Consider the following 24,630-nt stretch of genomic DNA (forward strand, 5'->3'; position numbering starts at 1 on the left):
AAAACCAGGCACGATTCCTTCCCACCTGTCCTGACTCCTTTTTAAAAAAGTGTTATAAAGCGGGGGTCAAGGAAAGTGTAGCCGTTATGGGAAGTACAATGGAAACGTCAGAATGTGTTGTTTTGCTTTGTATGCGGATCTTATCTGGCCGCACTGGTAACACTGGAATTCGGCCAAAGTGTATTCAGACACGATCCAGACATGAAACGTATTAATACAAGCATAAACAAGCGCTTTGTGATTTGTTGTGGGAGCCTGTTAGCCCGGTCATTTCCAAAGACCAGTATTTACAGTCACCATCCAGTATCTAATCAGGCCTTCATTACAGTAAATCAGGTGAGCTGCTGCTGGTGGAGCTGAACAAACCCATACAGTGGCTAGAGTTCACAGAGAAGTCAGCATCCAAGCCTGTGTTCTCCTACCTGGGGTCTTGTAGTTACTGATGGGGGTATAACTGCACACGTAAGTCACGGTTCGGTTCATGCCACAGTTTGGACCTCACGGTTCAGTAACTAGTTTGGTACAAGGGGGGGGGGTGCATTTGGCTAATCCAGGTTGTTTAAGTTACAGTTTGTTTCACTTAGTGTACCAGGTGAAGCAGCTGCTACAGTCTGTAGTAAATTAAGCATTAAAATGTACACAACCCCGTCTGATCCATCATGATTTCACACGCTAAAATAAGATGGAAAAGATCGGAATGTCGGATATACTTGTTTTTTTTTTCAGTCGATGAAGAAAAGGGAAGAGAAGACTGATGGTATATGAGTCACACTCATGAGCCACACTTACGAGCCTGTTTACATCTGGCATTAACAGTGTTTCTGGTGTTCGGCTCACATTCAGATTTCACTTCCGCATGAAGAGCCAAGCAAGCAAGCGGAAATACATCTGTCAGAAATACATAAATATGAGTAATAATTACTGTGGATCTTGGCTTCTCGCTCCCTCTTGCACTATTGCCCTCGCTCTCTCTCTCGTACTCGTGCCAGAGGTGTCAAGTAATGAAGTAGAAATGTTGGTTATCTATACTTTAATGGAGTAATTATGTTTCAGCTGACGTTTTACTTCTACTCCTCACATTTTCACCCAATTATCTGAACTTTTTACTCTGTACTTACATTTTAAAAATAGCCTCGTTACTCCTTTTTCTATCCAGATAAATTGCGGCATCTGGAAAGTGTGACACAGCAGACGTCTGTAGTCTAGTATGAAGACTGTGTCCATGACAGAGACTCAAGAAAACTTCCCGACTAAGCCCCACATTTACATTCCAATAAAGCTTATTGATCACACGCCTCTGAAGTTTGACTTTCTGCAGCATTACTACCCTGCAACTGTGGGCACCAAACTCTCAACATCCACACTACCACGCAAATTTCATCATTCACCAAATGTTCACCTTTTTATTTTATAGCAATTGTGAATCAAGAAAGTGAACTTTCCACAATATTTACTGATTAAAACATAGGCTGCAATTAGGTCATGCTGCTAGCCATCGGCAGCCAAGGCCCCGAAAGAGCACAACTGGTTCCTCACCCTTTACATTTATATTTATGCCATTATTATATTTAGCTGACGCTCTTATCCAGAGTGACTTACAAGGTTACTCGTATTACAGAGGTGGGCCAACCTAGTGTTAAGAGTCTTGCCCAAGGACTCGTGTTGGTGTAACGCAGCATAGGTCACCCAGACCGGGAATTGAACCCCAGTCAAGTAGTAGCTCACTGGCAGTTAGTGGTGTTATCTGTTGCGCCACACCTTCATCATCTTTGCTCTCTCCAGGGTGAGTAGATGGCGCTCTCTCCTCACAGCGTTTCGCCGCGGTGCTGGCTGTCTGCAGGCTGGTGCGTTGGAGCCGGGTATGCAGCGCTTCCCTGCAGGCGGGGTTGGTTGCCCGGTGATGTTGCATTGGCGCCAGTTTGGAAAATGACTGCGTTGTTCCGCCCTCACTAGTGCCGGGGGCCTCGGGGGGAGAGTATGTACGGGTTGGGTAATTGGCGGCGCAAATTGGGGAGAAAATCGGTGAAAAATCTGATGTGTGTGTGAATTTGGTTCCTTCTAAATTACTTAGTTGACTCCCTCTGATAGTTAACAAAGAGCAAATGCAAGGAATTCTTTATGTTGAATCGCTGAATATCTTCATGTGATTGGTACAACATACACAACAAGGGTCGTGTGCTTTTTTTCTATTCAATCAATTAGAAAAATCATCATAATTCATTGCATTATTTGGTTAAAAGACCAACTCTGTTTCCTATAACAGTGCTCAATACAGTGATCTGGGTTTTCACATGTAGCAGGACACAGCCCTAGTCATGACTCAGACTCCATTGGTTCAGATTTCGGCCTTCACTGACTACTGACTAGCTGTCTGACATTGAGCTTGTGAAGAGAGTGATGATCAGGAAGATTGGGCGAGATTTGGGGCGGAACGGATTGTGAAACAGGCAATGCGGCATGCATGCACAAGTTGCGGCTCAGTTTGGTAACTGTTACTGTTCATGTCGCAGTTTTTATTTGTAATACATCAAATATTTCAGTAAAAGAACATGATTGGACTCTTGGCTCTACCCCGGTGATTTTGCAGTGTTCAACGAGCTCAGCTGTCCTCCCCAGCACTTCTCAACATCCTGTACACAATAAATACGGGCATGTTTAAAGAACGTGAACTTGCTGTTACTTGTAACAGTGTTGGCAGTGGGCTAGCCGTTCTCTTAGTCCTTCTCTTAGCCACAATGCTTGTTTGTTTAAATGTGAATATGTGTGAGGGTGTGCTCTGACGATAAGGATTTGTAGTGCTAACAAGCCATAGGGAAGATTTCTACTGCTAACACTGCAGTTCCCACTCTACTCATGGGTGTTTATTCTTCTTGAAGGTCCAGCATGTTTGGTGAAGTATTATGCTTCAGCTTGGCCTCAAGGCAGACCGTAGTTGGAGGTGAAATTGACAAAGCGGAGGGTTCTCAGTTTCAGGTTGTTAACACAACACAAAGTCCAAGCCGTGGCCTTTAGCCTATTGCTAACTGCTCTGCTCTTTCTCATAATAAGAAAAAACGAGCTGTCCCATTGGGCCCATATTTTTACGTTGTTGATCTATGTAAATGACCTCTGTTCTGATTGGCTGCCCTGTATTGACCTTATTTTAAAAGCAGTTGGGGATGTAACATCATTCCTAATAACTTCAGTGTGAATGGGCGGGGCTAATCATCTGTAGGCTGATTAGGTGGATATATGTAAATTTTGTGACAAACAGTGAATTGAAGCCAAGTTTAGTTTAGTTAATAAATCAAAACAAAGACTGCCTAGACTTTGTTGATTGTCAAGTTGGTTGTTTTAAAAGCACTGACATGCTACGTCAAGCGTGTTTTTTTTAATTTTCGAAAAAAGCAAGTAAAATTGCACAACGTATTACATAACGTGGACCAGTTGAATTTCCGATAATGAGCTTCCCTCTCACCAATCACATTCCCTTACTTTAAGAACTTTGTGACACATTGTTTACTTGAAAAATGTTCACACTAATGTTTGACTTTTACTGTCCAATTCTGTCCAATTTTGACATTCAGATATCAGGAGATTTCATCTAAAACAGGTAATTTTGGGTCCAAAGATGCCTTTTTCTACTAACGTCTAGGCTATTAATTATGATTAACCCCTTAACGCAGAAAGGCTTATTACACACTAAGGCAAACTATTCAGGAACTACAGGGACTTGTACAAACTGGTGGGGCTATTCCTTGGTAATATAAGTCTGTAGTAACACTTTCAGGCTGCCGTCAGTCCCTAGGCTGTTTAAGGGGTTAAAGGAGTCTGTTTGTTGAACTTAGAAGATCTTGTAAAAGGCCTTAGTAGGATGTAAAAAGCCTACAAGGGTTAAACCCCATAAAAGATCTGAGTGCTGATAGTCTTGCAAACTAAATTTCTGTCAGTCAGGAGAAAGGCTGGTAGCGTTCGTCTCTCATACTGTTTTTACATTAGGATGATTGTAGCATGTTCTTCAGTGAAGCTCTGAAAAATTCTGGCATTACCACTGGGAACAAGAATGCTACTCACCAGCCAGCGGAAGATACCAAGGACTTTTTGTGATGACTTGTTTTTGGTGGTGGTGTCAGAACGCTAACATCTTCAGCTCAGTGTATGCAGAGAGAAGTTGAGGCCTGCATAAACTGACTAAAACCTGTTTCAAATTTTCCTGCTGCCTCTGGCTCAACTTTTTACAGTAAGAGATGATGACTAATGTTATTGATATTAATGTTGAGGTATATTTTACCGTTTTTAATGCTACGTTCTTTTTAACATTGCTGTCATTCAGTGGTGATGTAGTACATTTGGTGATGTTGTATTGCCACTAAGTCTCTCATGTCTCTCACACTCTAATGTCCAGACACAGTATATATGATCAGTCACTGGGCTGGATTAAGACAGAAGCAGCTGTGTGTGTGAGAGAGATTTAATCCATATTTCATCATAAATAAAGTGTAATCTTTCCTCTGAGCTGAACAGTAGCGATGCTGTGTTCTCATCACTACATAAAACCGCTAATACGATACCAGGCTCTGTGACTAAAGAGAGCTATTGACCAGTGTATTGATTCCTAGGGCGCCCATAAACTGCAACACATGCGTGACAAGGGTCAGTTATGTTTAATTGTTGGAGCAAGGTGGGGTGGAGGGGCTGAAGAATCTGACGTTTTCTGATGCTCCTATAGAAATGTGGACATGTGGATATTCTGATAGCAGTCCTATGAGAAAAGCAGCTGTTAAGGAGGTCATAATGGAGGAAGGGGCAGGGAATTCCAACAATTAAGACTGTCCTTAAATCACCCTTATCTCCAAAGTTCAACCTGAAGTGCATCTGGCCTAGTTTTGTGCATTTACAGTGCGGCATGAAAACATGGACCTTGACTTTTAGTGCACAGGAGTGAATTCTTCCTCATTTTCATGCACAGTCACACACCAGTAAACACTGACGGGTGCAGTACTTTTAGCCAGCTTTTGTTGCTATTTCATTTTTTTAGGCAGTGTTAGGTTTGTGCTTTTTTTTGGTTTGCTCATTATAAGCATTATTAGTAAAAAATAATGCTTATAATGAGCAAACCAAACTGTAAGAAAGTGGTTGCTTGTGGTTGAAGAGAGTCAGTGTATGTTTCTGTTGTGTCTGAAAAGTTCAATTTATAGCTAAAATTAAATCAATCATTAAAAACCCATGAAAAGAAGTGAGGAATGATTCACAGACAAGCACCACGTGATAATTGCTTTAGATTGCCTTAGATGAACAGATTCATTTAATCATAACTCAGCCTAGACGTTAGCAGAAAATGGCATCTTTGGATTATTGAAAGGATGTGTCCTTTCTTTTCTTTCCAAATATATATATATATATATATATATCAGAGCAGTTCAACAGTATAGATGGTTTGGTAACTTTTGTCAATAATTTATAAATAGTTCTGACCAGAGGAGGATGGGTCCCCCTTGTGAGTCTTGGTTCCTCCCAAGGTTTCTTCCTCCAGCTCTGAGGGAGTTTTTTCTTGACACTGTCACCATTGGCTTGCTCACTGGGGGTCTTAGACTTTTCATGTGTTTTAATGTTATTTATTTTTCTTTTTTTTCTGTCTTTTACTAACTACTGATGATGTAAAGCTGCTTTGTGACAACAACAGCTGTAAAAGGCGCTATACATATAAACTTGACTTGACTATAACTGAAGATTAACACTAAAGGCACTAGAGGCTTTTAAGAATTGCATTTAAAAATCCACAATTCATAATATTTCAATAAACCAAGTGTGAAAATGAGTCAGTGAGTACAGTATTTGAAGACAGATAAAGCAAAGTTAGGTCAGATATAATCAAAACGTAATCCGGATTTGTTCAAAATGCGCAAGACGTTTCAAGACGATGTGGTCAAATCTCTATTATGTAATACATAAACAGTGTAGATTACATGTCTTAAGTAATCTACCCAACCCTGCTGCTGATAACTGGACCTGCTTCTGCTGCAAGATTCCACCTACAACCGTGAATGGCCAAGACTCATCTCCTAGAGTACCCTAAAGGGGCTTGGGGGGGGGGGGGGGGTCATTGGTTAATGTCTTTTTAACGCTTAGCCACTTAGCTCTGTCAGAACACGGTCAGATGCAGCTTCAGGCTGCAGAATGTGAAATCCTCACTTTGAGCACACCTCTGCAGTATAAACGGTGTTCCCGCACGGTGGGCCACCTACATGTGAGCACATGTATCTAGGAACTCTCTTTTTTCTTCACAAGGTGACACTCCTCACTTGTTGCTCCAGGTGGAAACCTGGAAAGTAATGGTTTTATGATGACGTACAACTCAAGGTGAGGTCAAGAGGTCGAGTGGGGGTTATTGGATGCTTGATCTTATTGATCTCGTGGGATATTACAGAGCAGTGGGACAATGCACTGGACGCTGCTCTGAAGGGAATACAAGACTATATTACAATTAGCATTGTGGCCAAGTTAGCTGTAGCTGCACTTTGTTGAATTACTTTGGCTTTTGTCCACTGAGGCCTATGGAAATTGCCTCTTTGCATCGTGCCACCGCTGTAGTTTGCATTAGACAATGTTCAAATGCATGAGTTGTTTAGTACTGTAGTAGATTTCAATGGCTGGGGGGGAAGGCTGTTCTTTCATGCACTGATAGATTACAGTAAGTTCTGTATTTCTTGACTTTCTTGTTTTTTTTTCTGCTGATTTCGCAGTAGTCACTGGAAATAGACAGCTAACGTAACCAGCAGGCTCATTACTGGACAACGGTTCATTGGCATGGAAATGACTATGATCAATTGTGACATCATAGCCTGTGTAACAATTAAGTCAAAAGTGTCCTACTAAAGATGCTTTGTTGGTGCATTGTATTAGGCATGTCTTGGTGTCTACTGGTCGACTGTTATTTTGCTCCTTTTAAGCCGTGCCCTGTTTGTTTGTCGCTGCTAAATAAAAATCAAGAAGAGCTGGGAAAGGAAACGTGGTGAATTCAAGAGCTCGGATGGTCAGTGAACCTTAAAATGTGAGCAGGTGCTTCCTTTTCGACACTGATAAATCGGCTAGCCTAACAGTTTCGTCTGGGTTCGAAAACTCTCACAAACGTAATTTGGCCACCAGATTCGAATCTCCTCTAAACACACTAAAATACTGTTCAAAGGTTTGGAATCCCAGGCTATTTTAATACACATTTTATTTACAACAGTATGGTGTAATGGTTGTCTTTCCCTAGAGTACCATTGCATACCGGGAATACGCCAGAAGACCTGCTATCTTAAAAACACACTGACCCAGTCAAGTGACTCAGATCCTTATGCTTGTCCATTTGTCCTGCTTCAAACACATAAACTTCAAAAACTGACAGTTCACTTGCTGCCTAATATATCTCACCCCTTGACAGGTGACACTGTAATGAGATAACAAATGTTATTAACATCACCTGTCAGTGGTTTTAATGGTAAAGCTGTTGTAGGGGATGCATATTTTTAGATGCTTTCTTTAATCATTTGAGTATTTTGCAAAGAACAAGAATTTAGACTAGAGAATTTATCATTATCAATGAGGCATTCTGGTTGTTTATACAAACCCAGTTCTTGATTTTACAGCAATGTCTGTAAATGCCTTCATTTGTTTCCCAGCTTTGTGACTTCCTGCTGATTATTTAAAATCTATAAGTTGTGCTGAAGTTGTACTGGACACATTAAACATGTTATTTTAAGCCAGACATCTTTGCTTAGAGGCAACTTTTAGTGGTGGCCAGCAATTCAGAGCTGGTTGTGCAAGTACCCTTTTCAGCAGAATGGACCAAGTGCACCTACTGGATGGATGAGTACTTTTGGACATTTGGATCAGTACTTTGACACAGATGAGTCTGAGCATTTTTGACAGACTAACACTCTGACAGTTTGATATTGATGTACACGTTGATGTTTGTTTAGTTTGATATCAGTTTGATAATGCTGTAGCTGGGCGCTCTAGCACGTGTCCTGTTAGTAGTGTACAGCTGGGACTTGCTCCAGTGGCGCCATGGCACCAATAAGCACGGGATTTCCCAGCTTTACTACTGTCCTCACTTCTCATTTAAACCACTCATCAAGATACGAACTGCTTTAAAGCTGGTTCTAAACGGGACGCAGCTCAAATTCCCTGAGTGTTCTATACGTTCCTAAAGCACAGTATTTAATGTACCCAAAGACACTGAGTTGTTGGTGCTGTGTCCTTCTCCAAATTGAGAAATAGGTCTTTACTGCAGTCATTAGAATGTTTGAGGTTGGTTTAAATGCTGGCTTGTGCTTAATAAGGCAAAGACCTCAGCACTCTAAAAAGCCAACAAGTGACATTTAAATTAAGCGGGAAACTGGTGGTTCTGCATCGTGGTGACATCACTTGAAACTGCATTGCTGTTGCTTTTATAAGGCAGCTCACTCAAGCGATCGATGTTCAAATTGGAGGCGAACAAGGGCATTTATAAAAAAAGCAGTCTGAATGCTTAAGCAATAACCTATATCTTTTTTTTTGTAAATCAGAGTATGCACATGGGAAAATGTAAGTACAATTTAATTAATTGCATATATACAGTGTATTTGAAAAGAAAAAAATATATATACATTTTTAATCCATTTTATTTACAAGTTTTATCCATTGCATTATGCATTTAACATAATTTAAACAATATTGTCTGAAGTATATAAACAGAGCTGAGCTAGCTAGGTTCCTATTTTAACAGTAAGTGCTTATCCATATATGATTGAGATCGACCCAAGTGCATTAAGCCACTCTTCAAAATTCTCACTGGAATTTGCAGTGTGGGTATTGTGTTAACACACTGCACAACTCCTGTCTTTTACCAAAAATGATGTGGGCTCACATGATGAAGGGGCAGTGATTGGGGTAGACATTTGTATATGTATTTAATGTCAGAGACTCAGAGAGCTTACAGCAGACTCTGTCCACTGCGCAAATAAAAGTATTAATGTGCTTAATTTCCATGCTATGGTCCTGGTCCTGCAGGCTACGTGGCTGGTTAGACATATGGTAACAATAGGGCTCTGATGGCGCTTGCTGGGTTTGGGGTTTTCATGTATATTATCAGTTAAACACTGAACTAATGTAGCCAGCTTAACTCAGTATGCAGACGTGACTTTTACTTTGTTAATGACATGCACATTCCATCACCCATAGTCAGTTTATTGGTTGTTTTTACGGCATCCAGATGGCCAGGGTGATTATTAGTTTCTTTTCAGAAGTAATTATTAACCATTTGCAATTGTGGAAGTGGTTATTCAGTTTGGCTGAATTTATCCGCCTCAACAGTGTACAGTGTTTTATTGTTGTAGGGTTAATAAAACTGTGTACAGCAATGAGTTTATCGTTTGGGAGACCTCACATTCTCTGGAAGTTTAAAAAAAACATTCTACCAGTCAGTCCCATGTGGGGGATGGAGGGGTGGTGGCTTAATCTTTGTATGCAAAACAGCACAATTGCTCCTGTCCTGCATAAAAAAAGAAGCCTCCACAGCTGCAAAGCTTCCTCTTTTTGAACCCCTGAAATCCTGCCGAGCTTGTACTGTGTAGCCAGACTGAAGTTACTCACTGCTGCTGTTGATTCATAACTACAAATGAAGTTTGTTTATTTGCTTGCTTGCTTATTGGTTCGTTGGTCGACTGGCTTCAGAACAACAAGTCTATTTTTTTTTCATGATTTCCTAGGCAGTTCTGTACAACTGTGATTTCCCAGTGTTGTCATAGTAATGTAGTCCAGTCCTGGGGTGAAGATGTGGGAGGTGGAAAAATATGATGATATGATGTTAGTTGTAGAAATTGTTTATACCTTTTTTTTGGACTATTAGGCCAATCAACTGCAGGTCAAACATGACAAATTCCTTCAGCTTCATTAGAGAGAGAGATAAACAGTAGTCTTGTCTCACGCAACACCTATTAAGACAGTGATGGATGCGATAGCACGTTTAATTTTGCCACGTTTTCTACAGAATGTTACCTTAGCCAGCTTACATTCAAGGGAAGGAAGCCTAGGAATGTGGAATTGGGACTGATTTTTACATGCATAGAGAATCTGCATTGAGCTCTCAGTTTAAGATCTAGTTCCTTGCGTATTTATGTCACATTAAAGGTTTTACTAAGTCACTTATATTTTTAACTACAGTAGAGTACACATTAAAGTCAATAAGTATTTGGACATTGGCACATTTTTTTGTAATTTTGCCTCTGTACACCAAATACACTACCTCCATCATGTTTGGCAGATGATGTACAATGTTCTTCTTCTCCATCCTCCAGTTAATCCTGCTTTTATCTGTCCAAAATCTTGTTCCAAAACAGAGCAAGCTTTTTTCATCAGTCTGCACTAACCTTTCTGTTCTTACGTGTTACCAGTGGTTTGGATCTTGAACTTAACCCTCTTTTTTACTTCATGAAGGCCACTCTTTGTTGTAGACTTTGACAATGATACACCTACGTTCTTGAAAGTGCTCTTGACTTAACTTTTTTTTTTTTTGCCAAGGAAAGAATTCTGTGATCATCTACTTTAGTTGTCTTTCAAGGTCATCCAGGATTTTTGGTGTTTCTCACCAGTACATATCTTCTTTTTGTACACTGCAAAAGGTTCTGCTATTTATTTATTTTTCATCCCATTGATGTGCTCCTTCACTTGCATTAATATCTGTTTGGACTGCATATAGAAACAGCTACTAAGTGTAGATTCAGCACTTGGGAACTCTAGTTCCTCAATTTCTCAAGAAATAATGAGAGAAATATAACTGAAAAATGGCTGATATTCCTAAACTGTTAGTGTAACATTTATGTTAAACTCCTTGAATTAAAGCTGAAAGTCTACACATCAACATTACTTATCTGGAGTATTTCATCTTGAATCCACTGTGGTGGCAAACATATATTTTTTCTGCTTCCAAATACTTGATGTATGTTCCATTTTTGCTCCAGAGAAAGCTCTTTATTAACAGCACTCTGGCTGAAATATATTATGCATGTGTCACAAATCTGACACAAGACAGACATGCAATGTAAAAGCTGACAACTGTTTTTTTGACAACAAAATATACACCGCCAGTTCAAGAAGTATTTGGTTTGGTGTGTTTCTTAGCTTGAACTCCAAACTTTAAACCACAGCTTTCCATCTCATAATGTGCTCACAGCATGCTGGGTTTCTCAACAGGTCTTGGATCAGGTTGCTACAGGTTATGTCTTCACACGTGAACATCTCATTAACAAAAATTTGTCTTTATAGGAAGACCAATTAAAAGGTTTAGAGGTTTAGAGAATCCATTTTTGTTCTTCTGAGGTATCACTTAGAAGCGTTTTTTTTAGAAACTTTATTTTTTGTAATAATGCTTTTATAAAAGGCAGACACTAAACCTTTTTTAAAAAGGCTCTAAGAAGATGTATTTAACTGTATGATGTATTTGTTACTTAAAGTTGCCATATCATAGAAAAACAAGATGTTTTAAATTAAGAGTTTGATGTTGTATGTAAAAGCTATTACATTTTTAAAGTGCACCCTTCACTCTCAGTCAACACTGGGGAAATATATTTTAGATGATAAAAATAAATGCTTAAAATATGGCAATGTGCAATTTAAAGACATGGACAAAATATTTGATAGATTTAAATAATATAATACAAAAACAATAAACTTATTTTGAGGTCTCCAAAAACAACATCTCAATATACCAGAATATTAGTTCTACAGTGTATATTTTGAGTGTTTCAGCCCTAATTGCTTTTGATAGGGCTATATAGGGCATCCAATCAGAACAGAGGAACAAAAACAGGGGTTGGAAATAAATCATGTGAAAGTTAATTGACTGTTTCTAGTACACAGCCCTACATAAATTATGAGCAGAAAAAAGAAATCACAAAACCAATGGAAAGACATATGTAATACATGTTTATGTTTATTAATTAAATTGCATTTATTATTAATTTAATTCTATGGAATTGTAACCATTAACAATTATATTTCCATCACAGTTTTATTGGGTTTAACCTTTTATGTATTTTCTGTTCAATAATAATAAATAATAAAATGACAAATTTCTCATGTTTTATCCTTAGAGTCAAAATAACATAATTGACTGAGGGCCTAAGGAGGTTGAAAGGTGCTGCTCCCATGTAGGACATTGAACAATAAGACTTTTAGTCCTCTAGCAGTGTCATGCCAGGAGTAGAGGATATTTGTCTTTGTTCCTTCACAACTGAAAATGCTGCTTTGACAGAAAAGAGTATGAGCTGTTTTAGGGCTGGGAAACATGACAGTACACTATAATCATCATCATGATTGATTACATTTCATGAGAGGGTAACATCGGTAGTTCCAGAACAACTGCCTGTATTATGAACAAACTGTAGTGGACAACAATCAAGGTACAATAACAGCATGAACTGTTTTTTACTGTTTAGTTGGTGTATTTTGTCTGAATGTCTTGCAAATATCCTAATAAATGAAATACATAAATAAATAAATACTTAACAGAAGGAAACTTACAGTAGGCAATTGTGAAGTAATGTGAAGTAGCAATATTAGCCCTTCTGAAGTAGCAATATTAGCCACTGCATTTCTAGTTTGTTTAGTGGATGTGCAGTTGGTTACCAGACAAGTAATATATATACTGATAACCACTTGAGGGGCAATGTTAGGAAATCCACTTTGATCTTATTCAGATTTTATTTTATCGGGCAAGACGAAACTGTAGTGGTTCAATTACCACCTCAATTTTCCTGCAGGGCATCAAGGATTTACATAGGCCACATCTGAAGGGTTCAGTAATGTATCAAAGAATTTGTTGCATCAGATCATTTAGCTGATTTATATAGAGATAAAGTAGGCTTTTCTCACCAAGTCAGGATAATCTAACTTTTGAAGAGTCTCAAAGAGAACAATTTCATTCAAAAAATTGACGCTTGGACTAATATTGTAGTGCTGTCAGAGAAAAAGACTTGAACAGTAGTTTATCAGTGGGAAATTAAGGAGCTGTTCATTTGAAGCAGAATGCAATGCCTTAACTGGGGCAATACATAAATCAAGTGTAATGATTCAGTAAAAAAGACTTGAAACACACCTGCAACACAACTACTCTAGCAACTTGCAAGACCGGTAGACCACAAAAACTGCCCCATCAGATACACAATAGGTTTAATGTTTGAGAGAGAGGTGAAAATCAAGCACCTCAATTCAGATCTGATGTTCTCAGAATAGTGGACTGACCAGCCCAGACATCAAAATGATGAAATTATAAAATATAAAGCCAGTTGTTGTTTACATATATTGTATAAATCTCATTTTACCATGGAAACACATTGTCAACAGGCAATAATTTGTCTGTGTCTCTTTAGTAATTGTGGAATTTGTTCAAATCCACCAGTCGCTCACCTGATCACTTATTAAGGCACTGGATTAACCATACCAAAGTAATGCATTCAAAAAACACTTGCCTGCCTTCAGGAGTGGTTTGTAAGTGGTTAAGCGAACATTTTCACATACACTTCTGGTCGGATGTTTACATACACTCATAACGGGCATGACTGTCAGTATTGTCAGTAATCACTTTTTAGTCATTTTGTTCTGTTTCCAGGGCAGAATGAGTTGCAACATACATCTTCAAGAGCAAAAAAACAAGAATTTCCTGCACAAATGTAACTATTTTGGTGGTCTGACACATCAACACAGTGTAAACACGTGGCCAGCATTATACAAGCAGCACTTAATATTTGGTTAAATGTCCCTTTTTTTAAGAAACAACAAGCTTCTGGCAGAATTCCGGTTGGTAATTGGACTTTTTGGGGTCAATGGTGGAGTTTAATTAAATGTGTTGGTGTCCTGGCATAGGCCAGACTTTTCAAATCAAGTCAAGTAAAGAATCAAGAGGCTTTTATTTATTTTATTCCATCTGAGTACAAATACATAGTGAATGGACCATCACCACCTCCAGGACCATCATGGTGCAACAAGGAACAGAAACACCACAGTACAGATAGATAAAGATCAAACAATAATAATAATGTTCAAACATGGAATCAGAACAATACACGAAATAGCACAAAAACAACAGACATTAGAGACATTATAAAGATGGGACAGTGCACTGCTGACACAGCGCTCAGTACTGAATGTGTGTGGTGGGGCTTAGGTGCAGAGGTATGTAGCGTGCTATGACATATACCTAAACGCATAGGTGAGCACAGCATTTACTGAGGTTAAAGAAAGCAGCTCTTGTGTAATACAGTAATTAGCAGCAAGTAGTCTGATCGATGTGCAAGTAGGCACATGGTGGGAGCGTTGATAGAGATGTGGATGAGTTAATTGAAAGTATGTGCATGTGAGTTTGTTTGAGACATCTGAGGAGCTATTGCAAAGTCTGGCAGTGATTGCTCGGATTTCTGGGACTGAATGAGGGATTGGTGGGGTTGTCCACAATGCCCGACAGTGATGCAGCTGCTCCCTCCACTTTTAAGTACAGTCCACAGAGGTCAATACTTCAAATCCATTCCAACAGCTTAGTTTAGCATGTTAGCATGCATTATCCAGTCCACAATCACCTGTGTGTTCATCATAATTGTCCTGAACACCAAATCATGTTCCAAAAAAAAGTTTCATTTCTATGGTAGTCCTCTTTTTCCTTATTATATTCACTTTGTCCAATGTACAGCAAAACAGTTCCAGAGCTGATGATGCTACCACCACCATGTTTAACAGTCGGTACAGTGTTCCTGTTGTTGAATGCCTCCCCTTTACTCCTCCAAACATATATGTGTTTTTTTTCTTTGTCCATGTGGTCAGCTCAAACTTTAGTAGAGCTTGAAGGTGTTGATTTAGCAGCAGGGGCTTTCTTTTCTTGGATGGCAGCCTCTCAGACCATTGCAGTGTAAAACTTGCTTGACTGTTTTTTGCCACCTGAACCAATTTTCTCCTAGCTGTGAGTGACAGTTTGGGTCTTCTTCCAGACCATGGCAAAGTGGTTATACTTTTCAACAACTTGCTCTTATGTACAGTAGTTTGAACTGATGATCTTGGGACCTGCAGTTGTTTAGAACCCCCCACTCCTATATATATATATATATATATATATATATATATATATATATATATATATATATATATCGCCCCTCATGAGAACACTAAAGTTCCTGTTCTGACAGCAATACATGATTGTTCAGGGCGGCCAATATTGACCCACTGAGATTCTTCCTAAGGGTGGGAAAGAGAGACTTTTACTACTGCCAGAAATAATGTTCAAACAGTAGAGTTCACAAACAGTGACTCATGGAGTGATTGCAATTTAAATCATTACCAAGAATTCCTTCTTGATTAAATATGAATGCTGATTATAGGTGCCGCCTAATGTCTCATGTTGTGAATGAACAAAGAACGGAAAGTCCTTTTCATTAATGCTTCTGTGTTTTTTTTTTCAAAGAAAGAAAAATCTGCTTTTATATTTGCTCTCAAGTTTTATTAATCACAAAGCAACCACCCAATGTACACACAGCGTCTCCTGCACAGTCACTTTAGAATTTCCTTATCAGTGGTGTTGTTGCTGCCTGGCTCGGTAACCAATATTTCATTATGTCCAGTGGGAGGACTTGACAAGTCGTACAATGTCTTGCCTGCAATGTGATGTTAAAATTTTCAAAATTAGTTAAGAAGCTCAGAACACAATCTTATAGATATCCAAGTACAGGATGATGAAGCGAAGCTTGCTCAAATGAACCAAGGCAGTTTTTTTATTTATGTGAACACATTACATTCTGACAAACCTCTAAAACTTCTAACAGCAGGTCAGACTAACCCTCCTCACTATCCTGACTACAATTTCTACAATTTCTCTTCTGCCATTGCAGAATAACGCACAGTGCAGGTTTAAAATAAAGTAAAAGAATTATTTCTGTAAATGAGATAATAATGCTCCAAATTATTTAGTAGTAATTCTTTGTAAAAACACATGCTATCATAATCCATAATATATGCTAACCGCTGCTTAAAGAATGTTAATGCTATTAAATAATGTAAATGATGTTAAAGAAAACAACAAACACATTTGACCTCTGTGACCCCTGGCTTCTATCACCACTATTGCAAAGGAATCAGATTCTGTAAGGATTTCTAGAAGTATGCATTTTCCATGAAACTGCTCCAAATGAAAAGCGGAATTCCCCTTTAACCCTATCAAACTTAATATCTCACTGGCAATGCTTTCAGAGACTCATTTTTGTGAGTTAGTCTGAGGAACAAAGTTGGGTTTACAAAAGCTTCCCAAAGAACACATTTAAGAAAATGCTTAGGAAGATATTGAGGTCCAGCATTCTTAAATGAAATTCTCAAAAAAGTAAGATGTCTTAAATATCTCAAATATGAAGTTAAGAAACAAAAGCTAATCTAAGAAGAAATTATTTGATCCAGCCCCAGGTTCCACCAAATTTCATCACCAGCTCACCTGATTTAACATAATGAAATAGCCTTTTGATTTAATCTATAAATAATACTCCCATGGGCATACTATTGGAAATTGTTAAATGAATACAGTGGCATAAATCGCTACTTTTTATATTAATCTTTTACTGCATACATTCTAATATTGATGCTTTATTGAACAAAGACACATGCACTGCCCAGATGAACAGCTTTTTGTGCATACTTTTCACAGGCGCCTATAACTTTTCCAAAGTTTGTATATACATCCTTCCTTTACAGCAAAGGATTTGCAATTCTGCCCCTCCAGCACGTCCAGAGCACAAAGGATTTGCAGTTGGTGACCAGGTCAGGGATTGTAGAAGGCTTAGGGCATTAGAGAAGAGTAAATGTACAGTGTGCAAGAGCATAGACTGTCCAGAGCTTGAACTGGGAACCACTAGGGTATTTTTGGAGCACCCTGTAAAAATATGATCTTGCAGTCCAAGGGTTTTAAGGTTTTAGAATTAGAAGATCTTCTGAAACCGTGGTGAATTGAACCATGTGTGTGTGTGTGTGTGTGTGTCTGTGTGTGTTTGTATTTGTCCACAGCACTGTCAGAGCAGGCTGCGTCTAAACCATACCAGGGTGTCAGAGTCAAAGACCCTGTCAAAGAGCTCCTGCGCAGGAAGAGAGGAAATACAACCAAGACTGTGCCCCCGACAGCAGTGAGAAAATGACCATACACACACACACGCATATACATTCACACGCAAACTCACCCACGCATATGCACACATACAGTTTTCATTATGCCTTCTAGCCCTTTTTCTTTTATGTTCTATGACTGCAGGTCCCTACATGTTTTAATGCCTTATCAGATTGCCTGCTCTCCTATCATTAATGAAAGTACAGCAAAAGACCATTTTAAGATATGAAAGAGAATAGGCCTAATCCAGGGATTAGACTACTTTCAAATGATAAAGAATGGATGTTTGTTTAGTGTCAGATTGACTGCATTATCTGCAATGCTTAAAGAAGTCACATGCACAAAGGACCATTTTCGCATGTGTTTGAACACTCTGGGACATGCCCTGTTTGAGTCCCGGCTGGACACTGGCTCTGTTTGGTGGAGGACTAATAGAGGAAGGCAGCCGACAAACCAGCCAAACACCAAGGGGATTTTGTCCTTATATAATCCAGGTGTTTTTCCATGACAGTTAAACCATTCCCCCATGTTGCTGCAGGGCATCGGCCTATGCAAATCACTCAGTGGCCTTGCCAAAGGAGCTTGCCTACCAACCTCATAATTACACTTGACAACACGTGAAAACATAAATATTTTCCAACCTGGTGCTTGATACCAGCCCTCTCAGGTTCATATAAAAAGCGAGAGCTGAGAGCTCCCTTTCGGTACTGTCAGCACCAGCCTGCTTCCCAGCTCATCTGGGATTGATCCGCTTTCAGCATTCGGATTGTTCCTTATGCAAGAGATTTGTGCTTCTGCCAACAGCCGACTATTCACCAGCAAGAAGACATCAGCACGTTTTAAAAGGGCAAAATCCCTCGGGACATGGCCAAGAGTATTGGGCAATAGCACTGAGAACATGAGAGCAAGAATGTTGACATCCTAGGTTCCAGCATGCGAGATAAAATAGTTTCGATGTTCTGTGAGAAAGTCTGCTTTTAAAGGAGGATATTGTGAGACGGCAGTGGTGAAAAGATACTGTTATAGTTCATGTTGTGGATGCACATACTTGCCTTGGCCACCCCAGTGCTGATGGCATCATGTGGTAGGATGTATACAATTGTCACCCCACTTTTGAAAGCACTAAAAAATACCTTGACTAACATTAAAACTCTAAAACACATGAACAGACTAAGACTACCGTTAAACATTAAACCACGCTACATGTCCTTCAATTCTTGTAGTTGAGATTTTTTTTCCCACCCTTCTTTTCAGAGGCTTGTTTAAGGTCTATTCTGTGATGATGTAGGTCAGCGAACTGTGAGGGCCCTTTCAAATCTTTACGAGCTTTAGCTTCTGTGTCTTCAGTAATCGTTGTTGGTTTTAAGGTGTTTTGGTTCATTATCCTGTTGTAAAAGTCATCCTCTCTTCAGCCTTAACCTTTTCATTTGCTCGATTTGCTTGTATATGGTGGAATGCATTCTCCCCTCCACTTGTGCAATACTGCAAAATCACTGGCAGCAACACGACCCCAAAACATAACATTGCCTCACAGTTGGCAAGGTGGCAAGGTGTTAATGGAATGCACTCCCTTTTTTCTCCAAATGAACTTTTGCAGATTGTTTCCTTCTTGTAACTCTTCCATGAAGACAAGTATTGTGCAAGCAATGCTGCAAGGTAAAACAGAGGACCACTGTCTTGACGCAGCAAAACTTTGCTGCAGGTTCTTGGGAGTCATTTAGGGGATTTGATTTGCTCTTCTTACCAGCATACAAGCAGTTCTCTCTAAACATCTTATTGGTCTTGCAGATCTCTTCTTGACCTCCACAGTTCCCATGAGCTGCAATTTCTTAACAACAGTCTGCACTGTAGAAACTGCAAGCTAAAAATACTTAGCTATCCTTTCACGGGCTATTTCCAGATCTTTAGACAGTTGCTTAGAAAAGCCCATATCTGATGAACGTTAGCACAAGATTCAGAGGCAGAGAATGTATTCCTAAACTCAAGGTCTGAGACCTGAAGAAACATCTGAGCCTTTGCAATGCTTAGGTTGTCCAATCTTTTGCACAGAATACACTGATTATTTTGATTTGTGATTTTTTTATGTTATGAAAGACAAAGTAACTGCATTAGGATTTACTAAAAATACTGTATTTGATGTGTATTTTGAATAGCTACAGAGTCTGTGTTTACTACCTAACAATTTAAACTAACAACAAAAAGTGTCTCTTGCCCTAGGGTGACCAAACGACTATTATTGAAACTCGTAAAAGCTCAAAAATGAAAATGAGTGTTAAACCGCCTCTTATAAGTGGAGTCAGAGTCTAATATAAATGGGAGCACTGTCCCAAACCCCCACCCCCTTCTCAGAACCCTGCAGAATTCTTCATAGTGCAAGAAATGCTTGCATCAGTTAATTTACATTTTCAAGCAATAGTGCCTAAACTTTTTTTCAAACTGACCTTAGAAGGTAAGGTAGTCTTTTTTTCTGCATAACTGTACAGTACGTATGCTAAAAAGAGCCTGCGGAGTGTATATTTCCTGCTGATGTTTCTGTGGCTCTGCTGTTTTCCACCTTCCACCCACTGTAGCTTATAACAGCCAACCATCATAGACATGTGCACCTGTAGGGTGCTTAAGTTTTATTACCTCATCAACCAAGAATTGGGACTAGTCGTGGTTCTAATATAAACATAGCCTATACTCATGGACCTCTGACAAACACTCCAGGTTTTGCTGGAGATTGTTATTAGTTTCCAGGAAGCTAAACCTCCACGAAACTCCAGCCTCCATTTGCTTCATGTAGAGCAATGACAACAAGAGAGACAACAAGACCACAAGAGACAACCATAATTTACCATTTGTGATGTTAGGCCAGGTAGAGGGTGTCCCACTATTCTAGTTTCCTTGTTCTCAAAAAGCGTTTACTGTGAGTATTCAGAACTGGTCAGGCGTGTGTTAGCTCATTTGTTTATATACTGTAAGTTGATGTAAAAGATTGTTCTTTGACGATTGTTCCTTCTAATGCTATCTTCAACAGGTGGTGGTTCCCAACAACTCGTTGCCATCATATGCACATGTCGGTAAGTAATATACTAAACCAAGTTGATTGCGGTAACCCCAGTGCGACACTCTTAAACAATTAAAGTGGTTTTACAGAATTCCCATGTTTATATTCTCACTGTCCAATTAAAAAAACATCTCCAAAATGGTGACTTTACAGGAGAAGGCAAAAATGTTCTGAACTTTAAATGGACGTTAACTTAAAATAAGAGACCATTCTAAGTAGTCTGAAGCATTTCTATTGGCCTATTCATCCAGAAGTATTTGCACAGTGTGAAGATCAGCCACAGGGTTCAAACAATGGAGAAATAAAAACTAAAAACTAAAAAGAAAAATGTATTTAGGTGTACATTTTTAAAGTATATCTAATATGAAAAATACTCTTTTACCATTCTAAAAGTGTGTATATACTATGTATTATTATATTATAGTATTATATATAGTATTAGACATCATTTTGCTATGTAATACTATGTATTATTTTGGAACAACTTATGGCCACTTAAGCATATTTATATTGAGTATTTAAGCTGAGTTTGTATGAAGTTTTGAAGGCCTTATGTTACTTTTAATAACTGACATTAACAATTACCATCTTCACAAGGGCTAATAGCATAATTCTACATTAGTGCATGAGGGGTCACTGTTGCATTCAGCCAACATAAAGTCACACTCAGCTGCAAAGAAAGTGGTAACTTGCTCTTACAGCCTTCACCATTGAGACCAGACAAGTGTACCACAACACAGATTATAGGTGAACACATAGGGGAGGGTAGCCTTGGGGGGATGCCTACACCTTGATGGTGAATGAGTGGGGAAAGACACACCTAGTATGCAAATAGATGATGCCACGAGACCATACAGATCACCATATTTCATTCAAATTGAAGTCAGTTTACATTACAAGAAAGTTTAATGTACATGCTTTAGTATGTAAGTGAGATCCATTGATCCAGGTGCACTTCCTAAGTAGTAAAGCATACAAACAAACCTTAGAAATACTTTTTTGTAAAACACTTAAATATATAATAATATGATTATTAAATATATATTTACTTATGTATACATCAATATGTGAAGATATTAAAGGAAGTGTACTGCATTTATTTAAAATATACTGTTAAACTATACACTTCAGATGACATGACTATTAAATGTGCTTTTCAGTGCCGTCCCAAGCCTTAAATTAAATTTACATTATATTAAATTAATATAAAAAGTAATTTTACCTGCATGATGCCATTTTGTATTATTATTATTATGTTATTTTAAAAATCTATATTTTTAGCATGATATCTTGCTGCTCTTGGGGGCCCCCTGGTGACATTGGAGCCCTTAGCAGCCGCATAATTCAGGTATGCCTTGGGCCGGCTTTGGTGCTTTTGTTAGTTTAGCAGTACATGTATTTTTAATTAACACACTAAAGTTTAATACAAAATGTAATACTTTAAAACATATTGTATGGAAATACAAAGAACATGTATTTTATGTGTATTTTCATAAAGTAAATGAAATAGAAAATGCATTTTTTGGATTCTTTACCTAATTTGAAAATATTCTAACAATTCTATTCAATAATAATAGGACATAATGCAATAGTGCAAGAAAAATAGACATTACACAAGACAGGGTGCACAGACAATAGGTACAACAACAATAAATACAATAAATACATACATATGCAAATGTGTGCATGTGTAAATGCATGCATGAAGGTTGGGTGATTGCACACATTTGCACATACACATATTTGTATATTTTTGGTCTTTTCTCACTACAATACCCAGAATGCATTTCACAAGTATGTCATCCAACCATTGGGAACGCCGCCATGGTGATTACAAAATCCACTATAGGCTAACACACCATGAACGTCATGTGGTCATGTTGTAGAGGGTGTCATCTCTGTATTATGAACTGCGGGTCGAAGCTACGCTCCATAGAGGTTTTTCTAAAGTTCCGCCCACCTTGATTGATGGGACAGTATTTTTTGGTATCCATGGAAACATACATGTATGTTTCTTATGCTATGCTATGATTCATCTCGGAAGGGTCTTCTTGTCTCCCGGGGACGAACCAGAGTGCCCTGAATGAGACGACAGTGGACGTTGGAGCCCTGTGCCCAGGCTGGGTCACCCAGCCAAGCAGCTCAGCCACTTTCCAACCACTGGGTCACTGGGCTCCTCCGGAGTATCTCCACCATGATCCAGGCATCCCCACACTCCCCTCCCTCACCACCGACATGTACGTCCAGCCTATGTGTCCCAGCTACACGGTGGTGGGCCCATCCTCCATGCTGACTCTAACACACACGCCTCTGTTCACCAACCTCGGGGTAAGCCATAATCTGACAAAGAACCCGTTTCTAGAAATGCCTCTGAAGTCTACAACTGAAGGCTATATCTCTGTCTCATCTTTCTCGGTTTCAGACCATAAGCCCCTCCAGCTCAGCTCTGCCTCAGGGGGACGTTCCTGACAGCTCACTGGCATACATTCCCTGGGCCCAGCCCTTGTCCACGTTCACCGGTCCAGTCATGCAGCGCCCTCCCTGCCCGCAACCCCTTAGCGCTCCCCAGCTTCTGCCCTTACCCGTGCCCCCTGTGCCCCCTGTACCGGCTTCTATGCCCGAACCAGAGCCCCAGCAGGTGGAGCCAACTTCGGCTTCAGAGGGCACCCTAGCTTTGGAGAAACTTCTGGAGGAGGAGGAGGAGGATCAAAAGGAGTCCTATGCTTGCAGTCCTTCCCTGTTTACACAAGACATTTAGGATGCTTCTGTCTTAAGCTTTTTTAAACTCTAGGCTTCATCCTTAGTTAGAAATCGCACGGCTTATTATTGAGGATCGAATTTGTAGAATAATGTCAACATTAATAATGTATCATTGCTGTCAGACTTAATGAGCAGCTGCCAAATTTACAGTGTGTCAAAAAGTGAAAATGGCAAAAATAGAAATTTTTGCATGACAGCTACGATATATTACATCATATATATTTCCCACTTTATCTGTTCTCACACTAAAAACTGCAGTATCTCATCACTGTCAAATGAAAAACATGTATCTCCAAAATGGTGACTTTACCAAAGAAGGCAAAAATGTTCTAAACTTTGAATAGAAGTCAATGTAAAATAAGTTAAGTACTAAAGTAATTTAGAGCATTTCTATTGGTCCATTCATCCAGAATAATTCACACAGTGTACAGAAGCAGCTACAGGGTTCAAACCACGGAGGAAACTAAAAATGGACTAAAATGGACATACATGTTTTTCATTGGACAGCAGCGATTTGTTTAACGATTTTTATTTTAGAATGCCTGTAAAGTAGTGATTAAACATCATTTATTTCACATGCATGTATTATCTATATGTTTTCTTTTCTTTATGTTTTTCTTTTCTTTCTGTAAATATAAAGTTCAAATCCTGTACAACATTGTTGTGAAGGTGAAGCCTTTTTTGGGATGTGGCAGGGTTCAATTCTGTTGTTCTGCAGCGAAAAAAGACACAAGAATGTTTTGTAAACACAAAGTATTATGTGTCAGAGACAGTGATTTTCCTGGTTCCAGTGTGCAAGAGATGTCAAACGGATTCAGTAAGTGAGTAAAAAGCTCAGATGAGCTAAAAGAAGAGGGTGGAAGAACCATTTCATTATCTGTGCTCTGCCTGCTCTGAAGCCTGGAAAGCCCACCGTCCATTAGATTCCCCTCACTACCCTGTACTGTCAAACATTTCCCTCCTTGTGTCTTGTCCTGTGCGAGAAGATTTGTTTTTTCACCAGGACCCTCAGGGACTCTCGTGTCCTGTGAGGATTCCAGAAAAAAAAAAAAAAAAAAAAAAAACGCTTTTATGGGTGGGGGTGGGGAAGCCAGTGAATTTTATCTCCTATCTTGCCCCTGTCTTACCTGGGGGCTGAAGTGTTTCTTTGTTTTCACAACACTTTTCTGGCCTTGTAGTCTGCACCTGATCTACTGTGACTAATTTCAACTGTAGAGTACCTAAACCCAAGCAAGAGAAAGTGTCTTTTTTTGTACTAGCAATGATATAATAGAGATAACAGTCCCTTTTTTAAAACCCATCCTTTTTTGTCTTATTTCATTCAACACAATTTGTTTTGGCCACAAGAGGGTTACATTTCTGGAACACTAAATGGAAAATTGTGACAGTTATGTTTTCATTGGTATCTAGGTACAGCAAAACTGTTGTAAAATGTTACAACTAAAGACCTATATTAACATGCCAGCTTAGTTAGCAAAATAAATATTGAGCTGTTTGCAAAAAAAACTAATTAAACAAGAACCATTTAAATCGTTCAACACAGGTAATAACTAATAATTCATAACAAATGATTTCTCCAAATTCACTACACCTAAATACCACTTTTAATGACGGCTGTAGTCTCAGAATTATTCAACTCCTTCATGACAAGCGTCTTTTGTACTTAGTAGAGCACCCTTTTGCTGTTATG

The 24,630-nt window shown here is 39.0% G+C and overlaps 1 protein-coding gene across 1 annotated transcript; it reads left to right on the forward strand.

The window, feature by feature from the left end:
- The first annotated feature begins 8,461 nt into the window (after positions 1-8,461).
- LOC140565351 (POU domain class 2-associating factor 1) lies at positions 8,462-23,515 on the forward strand. The gene is made up of 5 exons (XM_072691231.1): positions 8,462-8,550; positions 17,035-17,150; positions 20,151-20,193; positions 22,225-22,508; positions 22,603-23,515. Exons 1-5 carry the CDS (start codon positions 8,535-8,537, stop codon positions 22,936-22,938), a joined length of 795 nt encoding a protein of 264 aa, XP_072547332.1. The 5' UTR covers positions 8,462-8,534; the 3' UTR covers positions 22,939-23,515.
- Positions 23,516-24,630: the final 1,115 nt, after the last annotated feature.

Source organism: Salminus brasiliensis, chromosome 11 (genome assembly GCF_030463535.1).
Source record: "Salminus brasiliensis chromosome 11, fSalBra1.hap2, whole genome shotgun sequence".
NCBI classification, from domain to species: Eukaryota; Metazoa; Chordata; class Actinopteri; order Characiformes; family Bryconidae; genus Salminus; species Salminus brasiliensis.